Here is a 14,505-nt window from a genome sequence, read left to right on the forward strand (position 1 = left end):
GATTTTAGCCCCTGTATTCCCTGCCAGCACTGTGATATTCCCTGAAACATCTGGCCTTCCCTGTGGTAAAAACAGTGTCTGTAGCCCTCGATAGGAGTGCAGATTACACTGTTCTGATTTATATGTTCTATCAGATGAGTCCAGCTACCTCAGCCCAGTTCAGAATTTGTGTAACTTCACATTTTCTACAACTGAACATCATATCAATGAGTGATCTCTGATTCTTTAATCGTTTTATTCAAAGCAATAAATATATATATAAAATATGTATGTTTATATACATATTGATGTATTTAAACACACACACACACATAAATTCTCGTGGTAATTTCCCGGGGAACCCCTAACACTAGTTTTACACACAGTTTTACCCCCTACTGGTGTTAAAGCTCTACTCCACCGACAAATCTGAAGCATTTAAATCCAGTTTTGACAGCATGGAGAACAGCCGTGGCTCCGCCCCATCATCCGTTACGTCGTAGTCATGGAGAGTGCGTCCCTCTCTCGTCCAATGAGAAGCGGCACTGGGACCATGTGTGTATTGTTTAAACTGCTCAAATTTGACTGAGTTTCCAGACCGAAAAAACTTCCACCAAACCGAGTGATGGCGGCCGCCGTGTCTGTTAGCACAGCTGCCAGAGATGAAAGCACAGACACAGGACTCAGTTTCGCCTCTCGTCCTCTTCATGAAAATTACGACCTCGGTGCGGATCAGGACAACTGGATGCCGGGGGACCGCCGGCATCTCGAACTCGAACCCGGCGAAGAGGACTCAACATCGGACCGCGAGTGTCAGCGGAGGGTCGACGAGGACTTGACATCACTGAGCACCGAAGAGATAGAGAGCCGCTTAGAAAGAACTCGCCGGGAGTTTTACAACCGTAGAAAAATTATCATAAAAAATCTCCCCTCCGACGTTAGCAATCAGGTATGAGTAACCAGCTACCTAATAACCAATTGGAGGTCAAAACTGTTGGACGATTGATTGACGGGGTCGTTTGGTTAGCCTTAGCCTAGCTCCAATATGCCTGCGGTGCTACATGTGTTAGCCTACTAGCCATTTAACTCGTTAGCTGTGTTAAACCTTGATCGATGCAATGTTTTGCCTTCTATTTTTTAATGCACACCTGGTTTAATTGAAAGCCAGCACAAAGTTGGCAGCCATCATTAGTATTTCATCTTAATTTGTTTGGGTTCGCCCACAAACTCCGTTTGGGTTAACTGTCAGGTGGTCAGATGACTGTCAATAATGGTCATCTGTGGCCTGTATGAAACTGCCAGTCCGGCCTCGAAAGAAACCCTTTAATAACTTTGATGTTCGTGTTTTTTCACGATTCAAGCAAACAGTCGGTGATTATATTCTGTACTTGTGGGTTAAAGGTGTACTGGAACCTTTTCATAATTTGTTTGTTTAAGCTGGAGTGTGGTTTTATCAACCATCAGCCAGTGATTTACTCATGATGCCACATTTTTTGGAACGTGCCTGACTCGTGTGGAGCGCCGGGCCTGCGGGCCGTACCATTGTTCACACGAGGGGGATGAGGGGGGTGTATTGGGATTTCGAGATGTGAGTTGCAGTATAACAAAAGGTGGAAGGTGTGGAGACAAAACGTTTCAGAAAATGCTAGACAGCATCGCCATTCGTTTGTGAATGGTCAAAAGCAGCGCACAACAATTTCTCCGACACAATGAGTTAGTAGTTCAGCTCGCACCCTTCACAGGTGCACTTGTTGCCATCTCCCCAGTGGTGATTAATTGGTTAATTATGTCATAATCAAACACCACAATTAAGTAATCCCAAATGATATGAACTCTGGTTAAAGGGTTGTAATTCACTGTGTACTAATGAATGCAAATGTCTGATATATATATATATTTTTTTCTCATTTACAGGAGGTCCATGAGTTATTGGGAAACTATGACTTGAAATACTGCTTTGTTGACAAATACAAAGGCACAGGTTGGTCTAACTGCTTGTCCATCATGTTCGTCACTGCATGTTCAGTTTAAGTGAGTAAAGGATATATCTCAGAGAGTCTCTAAATGTCAGCACGTAACAACAAACAAACTTTATAGACGCACTGACCGCTCAGGTTGTCTGCATTTAGAGCAGTTCACCATTTGCTGCCATCTTAATGTGGGTGACTTGCATCACAATTGTGAAGGGCTTTTGCTCCTGGAACACTTCTAGCATCAAAAGAGTTCATTTGCACCTTCAGGAAAGACATTTAGACTCTCAGTCTGCTCTTGCATTTCATCACTAGTGGTGATCACAGTCTGACTTATCCTTCAATTAAATTAGTGATGCTTCAGTTGTTGTGTGCTGATATGTATTAGAGCTGTGTAAAGGTGTTACTTAAGTCTGTGTAGAGCACAAACACTGTGCTAACTTTGGCAGAGATGGCGACTCATGAAGGTTTTCTGGCTTGTTAACAGCATCTTTTTCTCCAAGTGAGTTCTGTAGCTGCCATGTTGGAAACTCATCTGCTGACTAAAGTGTTGGAGGAGAAAGTGCACAAGTTTAAATGGCCTGATGAAACCAAATTAGATGCTCTCGGCTCAGCAAGATTAAATTTAAGACCCAAGTGCATCGAAGATCAGCTTGCCATTCGATGTGTTAAAGCAGATTTTTATCAGGAAGGATTGATATTTCTAAACTAAAACGGAAACATCAGCATGTATTTACACGTGGTTAAGGAGCTAGATGTTAAATTCTGGCCTGCTATCTGCTGTATCTATAAACTGTTGTAGCAGGAAACCCGTCAGATGGACTTTTCAGTCTTACCTTTTTTTTTTTTTTTTTTTTCTTTCAGCCCACTTTAACTGTAATCCCCCACACCTTCAGGGCTGCAGGCTATTTGCTTGACATGGAGCAACACACTATGGGGTTCTCGTAAACCTGTCTGTCACATTGTTAGACATTCTAGAAGTGGGTGCTAGTGACAGTAAAAGTCATACAGGTCTTGATGTGTCGCTGTAGCTATCAAGTTGATGTTCAGTCAGATAAAATGCCTTTGATTTTTGCCAGCTGCCATGACAACCTTTTGTAGTCTCAATAAGGGAAATATAAGCTTGTTTCTGGTGACATTGTGCCAGCAGCTTAGGCTTTTATCAGACCCGCTAAAGGAGAAATTGTGTTGCTACCAAGGTTTCCCACCTGGGACCTGCTGTGTGTGAAAATAGCTCTTTCCCTTAAAGCATCATTATGAAAGATTTGGTGTTTTTTTTTTTTTGGTGCTCCATGCAGAATTTGATTGCATTTCACAAATTGTTGGGATTACATTGCTTTGGATCAGGAACTTTGTGACCTACAGCTAAACATCATGCAGCTGCAACAACACAAGACCTAATAAGCTGGCTATTATTACTTACTAGTCCAACAGCATACACGGTGCAAGACATACAAAGAGCTGATTTTGTCAGCCTTTTATTTTGCCTTTTTTAATGCTCAGTTAAACAAATGTCCGTCCTTCACCTGACACCAAATTGTGTTTGTCTCTCTTCCTCCTCCTGTCCGCCATCACGTTCAGCATTTGTGACACTGCTCAATGGGGAACAGGCACAGAGCGCCATCAAAGACTTCCACCAGCATGTTCTACGGGACAGGGAGATCTCCGTGCAGCTGCAGCCAACAGACGCGCTACTGTGTATCGCAAACTTGCCCCGGGCATTCACTCAACAGCAGTTTGAGGAGTTGGTGCGACCCTTTGGTAACCTGGAGCGCTGCTTTCTAGTGTACAGTCCCTCCACGGGTCACTCCAAGGGCTATGGCTTTGTGGAGTATATGAAGAAGGACTCTGCTGCCAGGGCCAAGTCGGAGCTCCTGGGGAAGCAGCTAGGCTCCCGCATGCTCTATGTCCATTGGACTGAGGTGGGCTCTCTCACATACCCACTGCTGCACTCGAAATGCCTTTGTGTGGACCGCCTGCCCCCGAGCCTGCTGACAGCCCAAGACCTCCGCAATGCCCTAGCGGACACCCATACACCAGTCTTCTGCCAGGTTGGACACACTGCTACATGTCAGATTAATAAGATTTCAGAGGGATGCACTATTTCACATTGTGTTTTATATCAAGAATAATGCCACTTTATAGCTGCGAATTTTAGTCCATCAATTAGTTGATTGATAGAAAATTAATCAGCACCTGGGTTTTCAGAAAATAAATAAATTAAAAATAAATTAAATTAAATTAAAACATTTTTTTTTTTTAAATATATATGAACAACCTGCACGATTGTTGCAGAGTTACGCATACCCACACATTTGTAATAATATTGATGTGTCGTTATGTGCTGTCATGTGTGTCTGACGGGAATCATTTTTAAAACCGTAGCCCTTATGTGATCTTTCAGTACCTTTCACCTTTACCCCACTTTTCCTGTGGCCACTGAAATTTTCTATGGCAGTGAGCATTGCTGGTTTCTATGGTGATGACCACCTGACATCCCCAGGTGGTGTCATTCAGCAGGCTTTTCTGGAATGAGAGAGACGCGTGTCCTTTTAGCACGGCACGCACAGTAGCACGTTTCTGCTGGTTCCAGGGCTTTTAGGGTTGTGGCAAAAGCAGAGATGATTAAGGATCATGTGATGATTAAGGGAAACTGTTTGGTTTTAAAGGGAATTTCCAAAATACTCTTCTGCTGACCAGATGGCACAATGGTACTCAGTTGTTAATAATTACGAAAATGTGAGATGGCTTGGTGTTTACAGAAATTTCGGATTCGATCTGGAACTTTTCTGGGCTGAAATAACATGCTGTGGCTGCTGAGAACAAGTCAAATCCTCATCAATTTTCTGTAATTTTTCTTGGTATATTCAGTAAATATTCCAAAAAACAAAATCCCAGACATCTCATTTTTAGGACTTAAAAAAGAGGCTGTTTATCAATGCTACAATGCTTGGTTTATTGTTACTAAATAAAACTACACGGGACTACCAGGCAGCCTGTACTTTGCATGTGGCAACAGATCTTGGGCTAATAGATTATCTGTGAGATTAGAACAGCTGCTTTCTGCCTCTGCAGTTGGCTCAAGGACAAGATGGAAGTTTTCGGCGGTTTGCAGTGTTGGAGTTTGCCACAGCGGAGATGGCTGAGGAAGCCCAGCGACTCACTGACGGCATGCTGCTCGGTGGGACACACATCAGGGTGTCCTTCTGTGCCCCAGGACCTCCAGGAAGAAGCATGTTGGCTGCTCTGATTGCTGCCCAAACCATGGTATTTAAATCGGACTGTACTCGCATGTCCAAAGTTATGATCGCGTTTGCCGTTTCTCTGATTCGCTGATTGCCTGTCATGTCTCTCTTCAAGGCTGTGAATAGGGGTAAAGGTCTCCTCCCTGATCCCACAGCCATGCAGATTCTTACAGGCCTCAATAACCCTGCCACCCTGAAAATGCTGCTCAACCCGTTGACGCAGGGACACAAACAAGGTGAGGAGTTCGCAAGTTCTTAATCAGTGGCTTCATTTTAGGATATGTTTGTTCTAGTGCCATTGATCCTGATCCCTTCGCGTGCAGGCCTCCTGGGCGCAGCCCCTACGTTACCCCTGTTGGCCAACCCCGCCCTCTCAGCTGCCCTACTTCAGATGCTCCTTCAGAACCAGGCCAAGGCCCAGCAGGTACCACTACTTTTCTTGCCTTCTTGTCACTCAGCTGGTTGTGATTCATCCTCTCCTTCTCATACACACTTTTTGCCCCTCCCCCCCACTTTCTGCTCTTTCCCTCTTAACCATTAGCAAGCCTTTCTTGGAAATCATCTTCTGTGGGCTCAGGTGCTGCACAATAAAGAAAACCCTCTTGTGCCTTGTGTGAGTGATCTGGGTGTTTGTGTTTGGCTCTCTTGTGTGAAGTGGTCATTTTTTGTGACGGAAAACGCATTGCCCGAGTAGGTAAGCTCTCAGCAGGAAAGTGTGAGGTTTGATGTGTGTGCGTATGTGTGGGGTGTACCTTTTTGAGTGGTGGTGGGTGATGTGGTCCGTGCATTCTTCCATTGTGCAAAAAAAAGAAGTGTAAATAGGAAAGGACGTGATTTCATGTGTGGTGAGTAAGCCTCAGTGCTGATTCAGTGTGCTTTTTCCTCATTTTTTCCCCTTCTTTCCCTGCCACTCGAGTCTCATTGCCAGACTGTGTTGACCCTCTTGTGACACTGAACTCTGCTCTCTCCTTTGGCCAGCAGGCAGGACTCATCGGGGAGAATCCTCTGGCTGCTCTGCCTGTCCAGCAGGGAGTCCATCTGCTCGGAGACCTTCCCCAAGGTGTGATGTCCGCCCACTCCAGCCGTGGCTCCTTGAGCCACAAACTGCATGTTTTTTGCTTTGCTGTTGATGCTAAACATCTGTAGCACCCTTTTGCTGTTAATTGCAGTTTCTCCTCTCTATTGGACATGATAGTTTGGTCGTAATGTTGGATAAGTCTTAATGTTGTGTGAACACCGTAGCTCTAAATTATTGACATGTATGTGTTATGTTTAAATATGAAAAACATGAGTAAGTGCTGGCTAAATAAAGATGCCTTTATCTAATTCCCTTAGGTGGTGTAGTCCCAGGTCTTGGTCTTCAGACAGATCCTCTAAACCCCCTAAAGCCAATACCACTTGGCAGAGCCCTGGCGAGGGAGCAGGAGTCCCCCACTGCAACGTGCACCTTCCCCCAGACTTCCTCTCCCACTCTGCAGGGCATCTCCATGCCCCTGATGGGTAGCATGATGGGGGCAGATGGCCTCACAGCACAAGGGGTGAGAAGACTGTGTAATTTCCATAATATACTGTCCGCCTCTTGTATTCCTGTCCAGCTTTCTACCCAAGCGTAAATGAGTCTTTTTGTTTATTTTTTTTTTGTTTTGTTTTGTTATGGCAAAAATGAAATCACCTTTTCCCCTGCTGTCAGGTATCCATACTAGGAGATCCTCCCAAAGATGTGAACCTTCCCCAGGGTGCCTTCCTTAATGTCAACCATGTTTTTCCCTCAGGTGAGTCACTTCTTGTTTGTTTTTTTCTTTTATTATTTGATTTATTCTGCCACTCCTGTGTGCTTCTGTTTTTCCTACTCCGTTCTTGTTTGCTGCATCAACGCAGGTATTCAGGTAAATATATTAAAGCATGTAATGTCTGCCTACCCTCCCCTACTCAGGAGGAAGCTGCAGACCTCATCCCTACAGAAAGAGGCTAACACTAAGCAATGTGTCCAACCAGCACACGCACCACAGCGTACAGTCAAATTACAGCCTGCGCTACCAGGATTCCTACAGCCCTGAATATCCTCCAGTACACCAGGTAACCACCAGATTTCCACTGCTGTGCGTATGTAAGATTTTATTGCAGTGGGTGCAGTTTTACTGGATGATGTCACGGTGACCTGTTGAATGTTCAGTGTAGGGCCTGAGTGCTCGTTGCTGCTCAGTCAGTACACGGTATGATCTTATGTGGTCTGATGCCCATCTGGTGTCTCTCCTCAGGATACCCTGGCCCACTTGTTTGAGCAGCAGGAGAACCTTGACGCTGGGGCCCTGGCAGGATTCGGGCAGCAGGTAGAGTTTGCTTTATTTCAAGACTGCGTGAGCACATGTTTTTATCACATTGCGTATATTCTGATGTCTGATGGTAACGCAGGCGTGAACTTGATTGTCTCTGCAGCTCCCGCGTCACCCCGACTACAGCGAGCGGTTTTCCCACTACAGTTACCCTCCCAGTCCACCCATGTCCTACTTCAGCTCAGGGCCCGAGGCTTCTAGTAACGGTAGCCTCGCTACCGCCCAGCTCAACAGGGTAAGCGTCAAGGTCTTTAGACTGATTTGGGCTTTATAAATAAATCTGCGATATAATGAATTGGTCTCTGTTTTGGTTGTGCGTGCGTGCGTGCGTGCGTGTGTGTGTGTATGCATGCAAAACATCAACAGAGTGCTGGAAGAGGAGAGAAGTGGAGTGTTGGCTTCCAAGAATAATCCAGTGTTGAATAATTAATGTTGTGTTGTGAGTACCCGAGCCTCGGTAGAAGAAGTCTAGGTCACTGAGAGTTGGTTGTTTTTCCTCAGGCTGTGGGAATGCCTCCTGTGAGTCACACTGCCAACTACCCGCCAGGCATGGGGAATGCTGTGAAGGTAATTTCAACATTTTGTCTTTGCTTTTGAGTCTTAACTTTCTGTATGCTTTCACTTTTAGATCAAGCTTGATTTTAATTAATTTATTTGTTGTTTTTTTGTTTTCTTTTTTTAAAACTAATTACAGACTCCCATTGGTAGCCACAAACGCGTGTTCTCCCGTTTAATCCCGTCTCCGGAGCCGAGCCCCGAGGGCAGCTACGTGGGCCAGCACTCCCAGGGCCTCGGTGGCCATTATGCGGACTCCTACCTTAAGCGAAAGCGTATTTTCTAACCGCCTGCTGAATGCTCCTTACTGCATGAGTAGCCATTCGACAGCCAGGACACAATGGCATCTCCTTTGGTCCCCTCCAACGAACTTGAGCTTTGGTGCTCCTTGGATTTGTCTCCTGTGTACTCTGTGAGTGACCCCTGGAGGGCACTGGGAGTGCAGCCTGTTGCTATCTGGACAGTTGTGTCAATATATGGCAGTTCTTGGTGGTGTTTTTTTTTTTTTTTTTTTTTTTTAACCTTCTGTTTTCTTTGAGTGTGTGTATATAATTTTAGTGTGTTGGTAAATTAAGTTTTTACTTTTTTCTTTTTATTAATTTTACTTTTAATTTTCTGTTGAAAAACTTGTTCATTGAGAAAAAATGGTTAATTAGCAAATGAAGTCTTTTCTCTTAAGCATTTTTTTTTTTATTCCTGTGTAGAGTGTGGTGTATCAGCAGAGCTGCAGATAGTTTTGGCCAGTTTTCAGTGGCAGTTATAGGCTGCTTTATGTTTGACATCTCACGAAAGTATTGCTGTCCACAATTTCAGACAAAGGGACTTGCATGGTGTAAAAACAAGCTTTACTTAAAAGGGCTCTACTTTTTTTTCTTTTTAAATAGCCTTAACTCCTTGTAAAAAGTTCGTTGGTTAGTTTAATGAGGTGGTGGTGGTTTTGTATTTTCTGTTTTTCCTCATTTTCTTCCACAAGTTTGTGTATTTTTGCTGTACAACTGTTCCTGGATCAGGTCTCTCCTCATTGGTTAACATTCAGCTCTCCATCCACCAATGACAGCTGTGTGTACCTGCCTGTATATTATGACAGTGAAGCTTTTTACCATTTACGGCATATTTTCCTCAAGGCTTGACTGTTCCACGTCATTCTCGTCTTCTGATCCGCACCCTCCAACTTGTTTAACGGCGTCTGTTCTCTGCACTGGTTGTCGAGTGATGCACCTGGAGGGCACAGGTCACAATCCCCAATCTGTTCTCACCTTCTACAAGATGCCATTTTTCAAGTCGTCTTCTCTCACTCATATGTCTGTGAGCTGAATATTTTCTGTGTTTTTGTGAGTTGTGTGTAAATTTTCAATGTCTTTAAAAGTCCAAAGGTCGCACCTCGATGGTTGAGTTTTATGGGAGGGGGGGCAGGGGTGCACACGTGCTGCGTTGCCATCACTCAAGCTGCCTGTAAGATGGTAACCACAGGAACACTGACCATCTCTGCTCAGAGAGAGGCTTGACTCTGTTGATTTGGCTTTTCTGGATGACTCGACGGCAGCTGGAGTGATGGACACAGTTCATGTTCGGGGTCCAGTAATGGTTGGAGTTTAATCTGTCTGCATGGGTACTAATGGAAGCTAGTGGCAGGTGATTGGTCAGTGACATGACTGTCCTTGTTTTCTTTTTTCTTTTTCTTTTTTTTTTTTTTTTAAATAATTATCTGGTTGACAGTTTGATTGTGAAAACCCATTACCTCTGATTTCTGCTAGGAAATGCAGCTACACTTGAGCCTTAACAGTGTTTTCTGTGATCTCATCCTGCCCTGTGTTGGCTTCCATCTACATCTACCATTTCTTGTTGTTATTTGCTGTGTAAATAGTTAAGCTTGATAATTTTCCTGAATCTGAAACTGTTGTTTCCTTTACTCATACCTGCCTCTAGTCCTTTTTTTTTTTTTTTTTTTAAATGATTGAATGAATTTGCTGCTTCACGTGTTTTTGTTTTTTTTGGTTGTCGTTTCATGTTTGGCTGTATGTTTCTGTGAGCTGATGTGACCAACAGTGGCGCCACAGCAGACCGCTCATGTTGTGTATTGACCAAGAGATGCAGCCGTACTGTTCGACCGTCATCCGTTTTGATCGATTCGATTCCTGCTGCTGTCTTCTCATCTGTACCTCCATGGTTGTCTCTGCATATGTGTGTGTGTGATGTGAGCAAGTAAATGTTATTTAAAGTTATGTTGCCGTGAAGTCATCATTTGGGGAGGAAAAACCTGAAGCTGTAGACTGCGGTTTCTGTGGTTGATTTTAGGTTCGACTTGAAAATCTTTGTTTGATATTTAACCATTTTCTTGGTTCATGTCCTTGCATTTGGTGGAGAACACATACACTATATAGGTAAAAGTATTAAGACAGACCACTTTATGGGGCTGTTTTTTCAGGGCTTGGGCTCTGCTTACTTCCAGTGAAGGGAAATCTCAATACTTCAGACATTTTGGACAATGCCGTGCTTCCAACTTTGCAGCAACAGTTTGTTGAAGGCCCTTTTCTATTCCAGCATTACTGTGCCCCAGTGCACAAAGCAAAGCTCCATAAAGACATGGTTGGATGAGTTTGGTGTGGAAGAACTTGACTGGCCCACACAGAGTCCTGACCTCAACCCCATCCAACACCTTTGGGATGAACTGGAACAGAGATTGTGAGCCAGGCCTTTTTGTCCAACATCAGTGTGTGACCTCACAAATGCTCTACTGCATGAATAGGCTAAAATCCCAACAGAAACACTCCAACATGTTGTGGAAAGCCTTCACAGAAGAGTGGAAGCTGTTGTAGCTGCAAAGTTGTCTGCGTATTTGGAATGCGATGTGATTAAAGTTCCAGTGCTTTTGTTTATATAGTGTAATTTGTAGGGTTTTATATTTATTTTATTTTATGTGATCATCTCTCAGTAGGGAAATGTCTTGGAGCCAAACCTTTGCTGTTGGTATGAAAATAAGAGAAGTGTTTATGTTTTACAGAAAATGGCATCTCTAAATGTACAAAACAACATTTTTTGTTTTTGTTGGTTAAACAAACATGCTTTTGATTCAGGGGAAGAAAAGTCCTTTATTTGAAGCTACATAAAGAGTCACACAGTGTGGTTATATTGTAGCTCATTTGTAATGGAGCAGAACAATCAGTAATACTTTATTGGTGGCCAAACATGGAAATAATCCTTCTGCACACTTGAAATATGAAAACATCTGCTAATAAAAGTCCTGTTTGTTAACATGACTGCACGATCACTCCTTTTGTTGACCAATGAGAGGGGGAGGGGGGGCTGCAGGCTAATAACTTTTAAGGAATCGTCACTTTTGCCTACATAATTGCTAAAACTTATTAACACCTTTGCACTTTTCCTGTGTACCCCAGTCACAACACAGGGCTGAAGCCATGGCTGGCTCCTGTAGGCTCTGTCAGTGCTGTGAATGTGACCTGTGGGAATACTGAGCATGTTATTACTGCGAGGATGATTTACAATTGAACAATAAACTCAGTTATCAGCTTGGAAGGCTGGCAACAGGTTGCTCAAGAAATAAAAAACACCTGACCGCTCTGATAAGGCCGTACAGACAACAACAACCGTCTGACAACATTATTAATTAAAGAAAACAAATTAAACAATAACTTGAAGCTGTGTTCTTTCAGGCCCAGTTGTTATGAAATAGCAGGTCAGTTGAGCTCATTGTGCAGAAACTGAGTTTAAAGTCACCTGCCCAGGTGAGTGGCAGTGTGGCAGAGGACTAAGCCCTGTGTGTTACTGTCCCTCACTGTTCATACTGAGGTGCTTGGGGGGGGTTAAGAGGCAGAGAAGAGAGATCCTCTTCCTCTCAGCAGTCATCAGGATGAAAGGTTTTGATTAGCAGTTATTCTTGTGGTCCCACGAGCCTCAAGGAGCAGAGCTGCTGGTGGCGTTTTCCCCGATGGACAAAAACACAACGGTGGCACGGCGGTCTTAAAAACTGCTTTTTTTTTTTTACTAAAGCAGTTTATTTGTGACATTTATGAGCAAGCAAGACATTTTTACTGTTTGTTTCATGGGATGTCAAGGAATAAAGAAATAATTTAAACAAAATGTTTTATCATCAATCTTTAAAGGATTTTTTTTTTGGACCTTCAGGAATCATATTAATGTGTTTTTCCCAGCCGCTGGCTTTATTTCTGCTATGCTTCAGGCACCCCTGAATTATGTTCTCATACCTGCAGCCAGTCTACCCAGAGTTCTCAGAGGGATCCACCGAGGCTCGGTGGACGCTGTGTCAGACACATTTAGATTTCTGCCTTTCATATTTCCACCCACACAGTCACCCTGCACAGTTGCTGCTGAATGCTGCTGAAACCTGCAATTTTTTCCAAATACAGAGAGAAAGGAGGAAGAGCTCTGAAGGCAGATCACTGCAGCATCAGTTTTTATTACATATACAAATTGCAAGCACACAAATGAAGGAAAAGTTTCGATTTCTTGTGCTTTTGCATGACCCATAAGACCGAAGATGTAACCGATTCCTTTCGCTTTATTGCTCGCATGCACAGAATAGAAATGGGTGCATTTAAATTTACAGGTTCGCTGTTATGTACATGTAAAATGTAAAATTTGCATGTGCAATGATTTATTGTCGCTTTATTTAAGCAAAACGAGCAACAAAGTGTAACCAAATAGGGTATGTCACAAGAGCTGTTTATAGCAGGATTAGTCATAGAAAGCAGCCCACCCCCCCCTCTGACAAACAGTCTATAAAACAGGAGAACAGCTTGATGGCCCAGGAGAAAGCCTTTAGTCTGCCTTTTGCTTAATTCAGAAGAGGGGTTGAGCCGCTCGGCTTGGGTGCTCCTGCTTATACACCCAAACAAGATTATGTTATAGTATGGATTTAAATTCCAAGCCAGAACAACCCTTATTCCCCTGAAATAAGCTCGGGTATTGTTGCACTCCTCGCTTTCATCTTTTGCAGTCGATCTTCTGTGTAACTGTATATCACTGTGGCACTATAAAATCAGATGGCAATCTCTCTTTATGGGAAATAAAGGCACCGTTACTGCTCTGGTGCACTCGAAGGCAGAGCGTGAGGAGATATTCCTGAACAAAATGCTGCCGTGGTCTCATTTTCTTTGGCTGGAGAAAGTGAACGTCTCCAGCGTGCAGAATGTGATCTGGTCGGTGACCGTGGATGAGATGAACCTCCTTCATACTCTCGTGCATGCATGCTCCTTCATACATATTCTCTCAAGCTGAGAGTCTCAGAGAGTGTTGAGATGTTTCATACACCCCAAAAAACTCATGTCTTCAAGAAGAATCTCTTGTCCTCCTCCCCCTGATGATTCATATCCCCTGTCCCAAGTCATCCTCCTCGACATTAATAGACTACACTTTTATCTAGAAGCCCTCTTTCCTCTTATTTCCTCTGCTTCCACTTGTCTCTGACATGATCACTACTGAATTACAAGATGTAGTGGGAACACCATCTCTGGCTGCTGTGTGCTATGTTTTTCTCTTCTATTTTTGATTTAAGGTGATTTTTCATGGCACTCTTGTTATATTGATGTGATGTGAAAACTGACCAAGCGCAACAACAAAACAAGCTCAGATTTTTGTCGTTTACTCTTTCAAAAATGGTGTGTTTTTAGAGGCACAATCTGTGTGCCTAAATGTAGAAAAAAAAAAACAGAAATAAAAGCGTTGCCATACTCACCAACAAAATTCAAATGGCAGGATCTGAACCTGCTGTCACTCCCAAACTGATTGACAGGTTTTTTAATACAAAGGCTGACACAAGATCATGACCAGGCCACAACTCTGCTTTGTATTTCTAATTCAAATTCTTCAGTTGGATATTTGAATATGTATAATTCATGTGGTTAAAAAAATGACAAATGGATCCTTCAAAGCCTTAACTTTGCACTGTTTTACTCTTGCTGTTTCACCATTAATATATTTCACTCTGGTGACTGTTGATGTGCATTGCAGGAGCACATGCGGAGCGAAAGAACAACCTTGTGGTCATTCTGACACTTGATTCCCATCTCCAGTTGCCATTAAAGCTCCACAATGTTATTAGCAGAAGTTTTTAGAAGCTCTGAAATCTATTTATCGTATCATTTGAGGTCTCGCTGGTCCTCAGCTTGTCCCTGAAGTGAAACCTTTTCTGTCTGACGCAACATTGCATCCTTTCCTGTTTAACTTCTCCTCCGCCTTCAGCTAAATTTCAGCGAGATCCAGTTGGTTCGGAGATAAACAAGAGGGTACTTTTCGTGAAAATGAAGCGGCGGCTCGCTCTGCTGCTTGTGAGCACATCCCACAGTCGCTTGTGAATGATGGTGCATTTTGGTGTTGCTCAGCGTGTGTGGAGGTTTTCTGCAGCTCCACTCCACAGTGTCAGCATGAGTGTGTGTGTGTGTGTGT

General features: G+C 43.5%; 1 protein-coding gene across 2 annotated transcripts; it reads left to right on the forward strand.

Annotated features, from left to right (window-relative positions):
• Nucleotides 1–519: 519 nt before the first annotated feature.
• Nucleotides 520–10,304, forward strand: raver1 (ribonucleoprotein, PTB-binding 1). 2 transcript variants are annotated; one of them, XM_046414421.1, is made up of 14 exons: nucleotides 520–928; nucleotides 1,894–1,960; nucleotides 3,531–4,000; nucleotides 5,025–5,216; nucleotides 5,310–5,430; nucleotides 5,518–5,618; nucleotides 6,176–6,254; nucleotides 6,530–6,732; nucleotides 6,885–6,966; nucleotides 7,128–7,270; nucleotides 7,453–7,524; nucleotides 7,631–7,762; nucleotides 8,029–8,094; nucleotides 8,222–10,304. In XM_046414421.1, the coding sequence occupies exons 1-14, from the start codon at nucleotides 605–607 to the stop codon at nucleotides 8,366–8,368; spliced, it is 2,199 nt and encodes a 732-aa protein (XP_046270377.1). In that variant the 5' UTR covers nucleotides 520–604; the 3' UTR covers nucleotides 8,369–10,304. The 2 variants fall into 2 exon arrangements, with proteins under 2 accessions (XP_046270377.1, XP_046270376.1); XM_046414420.1 differs by having other exon boundaries at nucleotides 522–928; nucleotides 6,173–6,254.
• Nucleotides 10,305–14,505: the final 4,201 nt, after the last annotated feature.

The sequence above is a fragment of the Scatophagus argus genome, chromosome 16 (assembly GCF_020382885.2).
Source record: "Scatophagus argus isolate fScaArg1 chromosome 16, fScaArg1.pri, whole genome shotgun sequence".
In the NCBI taxonomy this organism is placed as follows: domain Eukaryota; kingdom Metazoa; phylum Chordata; class Actinopteri; family Scatophagidae; genus Scatophagus; species Scatophagus argus.